Source organism: Terrapene carolina, unplaced genomic scaffold, assembly GCF_002925995.2.
Source record: "Terrapene carolina triunguis isolate 2854851 unplaced genomic scaffold, T_m_triunguis-2.0 Scaffold12486, whole genome shotgun sequence".
NCBI classification, from domain to species: domain Eukaryota; kingdom Metazoa; phylum Chordata; order Testudines; family Emydidae; genus Terrapene; species Terrapene triunguis.
In genome coordinates this window covers 1-4720 of record NW_020676837.1, presented here as the reverse complement: position 1 = coordinate 4720, position 4720 = coordinate 1, and the positions used below count along the sequence as shown (strand labels likewise).

General features: G+C 63.7%; 1 protein-coding gene across 1 annotated transcript; it reads right to left on the bottom strand.

The window, feature by feature from the left end:
* Positions 1-526: 526 nt before the first annotated feature.
* Positions 527-4554, bottom strand: LOC112122433 (spectrin alpha chain, erythrocytic 1-like; the record flags this gene model as incomplete). Its single annotated transcript, XM_026661622.2, has 8 exons — positions 4377-4554; positions 3890-3980; positions 3593-3742; positions 3086-3223; positions 2170-2426; positions 1633-1756; positions 1080-1274; positions 527-682 (listed from the first exon to the last, which is right to left on the bottom strand). Coding segments are annotated over exons 3-8 (969 nt in total), but the record flags the coding sequence as incomplete, so codon positions are not given.
* Between the last annotated feature and the right edge of the window lie 166 nt (positions 4555-4720).

Below are 4720 nucleotides of genomic sequence, written 5' to 3'. Positions count from 1 at the left end.
GGGGGAGCAGGGGGTGAGGGAGCAGGGATGGGGGCACAGGGGAGCTCTGCTCTGTGGGGAGCAGGGGAGGTGAGGGTGCAGGGGGTGGGGGAGCAGGAGGTGAAGGGGGATCCAGGTTTCCCAGCAGACAGTTCCGCTCTGCTCTGCATGGAGCTGGTTCCCTCCATGGCGATGCAGAGTGGAAAGATGTGTGAGTTGTTGGCAGCCAGACCTTGGCACACAGGGGCTGACACAATCCCTTCCCCTCTCCCTGCCTGGCCACAGGGGGAGTTGACAGGAGAGGCCTAGAGTCAGCTGGAAAATTCCAGTGAGCCCTCCGTAAAAGGCCAGGGCTTATGGCTCTTGGGCCTGAGGGCTAGAGTCTCCCTGAGGTGACCTCATCTCTACTCCTGACACGCTTGGTAACCCCTAGCTCCAACATGCCTGGCAAAGGCAGGGCACTGCAAGGCTCCCAGGAAGCCAGTAGAGGCCGCCGGTGACTCCACTTACCATGGCAAGTCAGAGCGGCGCAGTCTGTGGGACTCACCTCCATCTCCTGCTGCTGGCTCAGCAGCCCCTGCAGCCCCTGCAGGTCCAGCTCGCTCTTCACTGTGGCAAAGCCACTCTCCACCTGGGCGATATCACGGGCCAGAGCAGCTGCTCTGCATCGAACGGCCTCCATGCGTGGGGAGACTCGGGCCAGCTGGGAGAGAGAAAAGCGAGGTGAACCCCAGTGTGAGCTGAGCTCCCTTCAGAGATGCTCCTGGGCCTCTCATGGGGCTAGCTAACTGTGGGGCGCAAAGGAGGAATAGGGATAACTGTGCAGCACTAGCATCGGCTGCCTCGGCCTTGGCTCCCAACCCCCCCGCTCTAACCACTAGGACACACTCCCCTCCCAGGTTCAGGAACAGAACCCAGGAGTCCTGGCTCCCAGCCCCCCTACTCTCTCAGGCTGGCACTATGCAAAGGAGCCCCCCATTCAGTCAGACTCTACTGTCCTGCCCTCACCTCTGACTGGGCCAGCTGTGCTCTGCATGGCCACTAGTGGTGTGTTACCCCGCCCCGCCCCCGTCAAAGGCTCCCCACACCAGGTCCCTTACCAGGCGCTCCAAACTCTCAGTCTCAGCTGCTGCCTCCATGACTCGCTCCCGCTCCTTCACCACGTCATTCAGCATCTCCACGGCCTCCTGCAACTCACCCAGGGGGCTGCTCATGTCCTCACGGCTCAGCTGCTGCCCAGCCTGGGCCAAGGGGAGGTGCACAGGCTCCTGGGAGCCCAGCCTGCTGGTCCCTGGCTAAAGCAAACACACAGGGACACTGGGGCTTTAGAGAGAGACCGGGACACGTGGGGTGACTCTGCCACCACCTGGCCTGCGAGGGGTCCCGTGGAGCTTCCTCACCATGCACTCAGGGTTGCTGGTCTCAGCCATTTCCCAGCCAGGATCGAGGTCAGTGGCCACTGCACCTCCCCCACCTCAGAGCAGACCCTGGCAGCTGCTGGGGGTGATGCTGGAAAGCGAGGGGTTCCAGTTATCCCCACCCCCACCCCTGACCTCACTCAGTCAGCAGTAGGGCCCCCCACCCAGACTGACCAGCAGGGATGGGATTCCCAATGGGGGCCCGAGTCCAGGCCCATCCCCACTCACTCCTCACCAGCGTGCTGGTCCTCTGGCTCAGCACCTCCTCCTGCTGCACGTTCTGCAGGAACTCAGACAGCACCAGGGAATCACGCAGGTCCTCCGCCCGCCGCTGCAGGCCCGCCCGCACGCACCCCAGCCTGGCACAGCAAACGCAGCAGTGGGACAGGGCACACGGAGAGGCAGCGCCACAGGGGGCTCCTATTCCTGGTGCCAACCACTGCAGGGAAATCCCCTCCCAACCCTTCAGTGCTGCCATTCCCCAATGCCACCCCCCAGGGGGCTCCCACCCCTCTGACACCCCCTCCCATCCCCCAAGGTTGTCCCACTGGAGGTCTCCCACCCCTCTGACACCACTGTCCCCTCCCATTCCCCAAGGGTGCCCTCAGGGGATCCCCTCTCCCCTCTCTGATGCCACATCCTCCCCAGAGGGGGGGATCCCCTCACACCCCTCCAACGCCATCTCTTCCTCACATCCCCTGACACTACCTCCCACTCCTGTAGCCGGACGCTCCCCCTAGTCCGGTTCCCAGTCCTGTTTCCCAGGACTCACTTCTCCTCCACCATCTCCACCTTGCTCTGAATCTTCCCAGCCGTCACGTGCTCTGCAGAGGGCTCTCTCCCCATCTCCTCCCGCAGGCCTTGGAGCTTGATGCCCCACAACAGGACCTGCTTCTCCAAGCAGCTGATCTCCTGGAGGTCCCTGCGGAGCTCCTCTGGGCTCCTCATGGTGGCGGGCTCCGACAGTGAACCCGCCACCCCCTGCAGCCAGTGCTCAGCCCCATCCAGCTCTCCCACCAACCGCAGAACCTGCAGGAAGAGACTGGAGAGTAGGACAGGCAGGACCTCCCAGGCCAGATCCCCCTGTGCCCCGGCCTCAGGGTGGGCAGGAAACGAAAGCTCCTGCGGGCGCCATGGCATCGCGTCGCAGGGAAGACCAGTTTGGTGTGACCCAGCTCCTTGCTATCCCATCCAGGGCAACACGTTTCCATGGAGCATCGCAGGGCTCTCCATCCTGCAGCACACACAGCACCCGGTTGCCCACCTACAGGCATCTCAGACAGAGCAGGGGCAGTCCTGGCTGTGCAGCACTGAGGCCACTGCAGTGCCAGATCCAGCTGGAGGAGCAGAGACTTCCTGAGCTGGCTCCACAGGGCATCTGTCCTAGGTGGTGTGCGTGGCACTGGGCTGGCTGATCTTTGGGGGAGGCCGGCCAGGGCCATCACCCCCCACCCTGCTGACATTCCCCAGGGAGACTCCCTTGCAGGGGGCTGCAGCCGAGGCTCAAGTTGGCCCCTGCACCAGCACAGCCCAGAGAATTGCCACAGTGACAGTGGGGATGCCTTGTCCCACCTGTGCCTGCATTGGGTCTGTCCCTGTGTCCCGGGTGTACCCCCTTCCTGCCCTGCTCACGCCCCTCAGTGTCTGCTACGGGCTTGTGCCTGGCAGAGACAGATGGCACCACGCACCTTATCAATCTCCCTCAGCGCCGCACCGTTCTCCCGGTGCCTCCTCTGCAGCTCCTCCCACAGCCCTTCCAGCTCCTGGAGGACGCCTTCCACCTGAGGTCTCCCTCCATGGCTGCCACACAGCAGCTTCTGCCCTTCCTGTGGGACACAGACACACACTGTTAGGTGACGCCCACCTGGGCGTCCTGCTCCGCAATCCCTTAGAGGGGTCTGAAAATGAGGCACATGCCGAGGACGGGGATCTGCCCTTCCCAGCCCCCCTCACCCTGGCCACACGGGGGCATGGATCTCACTGCCCACTCCCATCCCTCCCCAGAAGGCAGCGGAGAGGAAACTCCTCCTGGCGCCCCAGGTGCCTGGCGTGAGAACCCAGTATTATCCCCCAGTCGCACAAAACACCTGCCGCTGGGGATGCCATCAGCATGGTGCCCCCTCCGCCTCCCCAGCAGCGAGTTGTATGGGGGACTCCCAGTCCCACACAGCACGCGCCCCACAGCTGGTGCTCACCAGGCGCAGGGCCTCGATGCTGGAGCTGTTGCTCAGGATCTCCTGCTGCAGCGCGGCCTGCTGGGTCTGTGCGGCCTCCAGGCTCTCTGCGTCCTCCATCTGGCTTAGCCGGATGCTGAGACCCACGTTCTCCCTCAGCCAGGACACGGCCTGCCATGCACCACGGGGAGAGACAGCGCATTACTGCCAGCTGAAGGGTGGGGGGCTGCGAGCAGAGGGGGAGATACACGGGGAACACCCGACGCTGGGACCCAGGGACAGGGGCTGGGACGCGCCTTGGCTCATTGGAGACGTTACCGCATTAGCAGCCTGACAGAAGTCCTGCAGCTGGGCCTCCTGCTGGGGTGGGCCCCGCACAGCGTCTGACTGTCCTGGGGGTTTCCTCCTCCTGCGGGAGAGAGGCAGAGTCATGGACAGTTTCTCTCCTACCACAGGGACCACAGCAGGCTCCGCCAAAGGACCAGGGCAGCCTCATACCACACAGAGCCCCAGAGCTACAGCTGCAGGGCAAGGGCTGGTATCCACACCATGGGGGCCCCACAGGTTCAGGGCATGGGGGCAGCTGCCTGTGCCAGGGAAACCCCAGGTGCCCATGTCCTTCCCTGCCCGCTATGCCCCTTCTGGGGACTAGGTTCTGGAGCTGGGGATGGATTCTTACAGCTAAGGAACAGGCCCAGCCCAGCAAATGCTCTAGGTCCCCTCCCCACTCTCTCCTCCTAAGGAATACCTGGCCTATACCCCTCCCCTGGACCCCATTCTTGGGAGCGGCCTGCCAAGTCAGTACCTCTTACTGTTGCTGTGGCAGCCAGGGGTGGCCTGCTCTCCTGGCAAGCTTGGGCTTCCCTCCTCGCCTCTCACATGCTCCGTCACATTCCCTGCAAAGTCCTTCTGCACCTAGGACACAACAGGAGCCTCCCAGGATCCGATTCCTCCCCCAACTAGCAACAGGTGGAGGAATGGGGACCAACAGAGCCAGCTCAGCCTCCCCCCGCGCCAGGCCTACCACCTACTTCTCTGCCGCCACACACAGGGCACTCCTGGGAGCAGGGCCATCCTGGCCATGGGCAGCAGGTTTGTAGAAATTTTGGTGGTGCCCAGAACCCGCCCCCGCCCAAGCTCCGCCCCCCC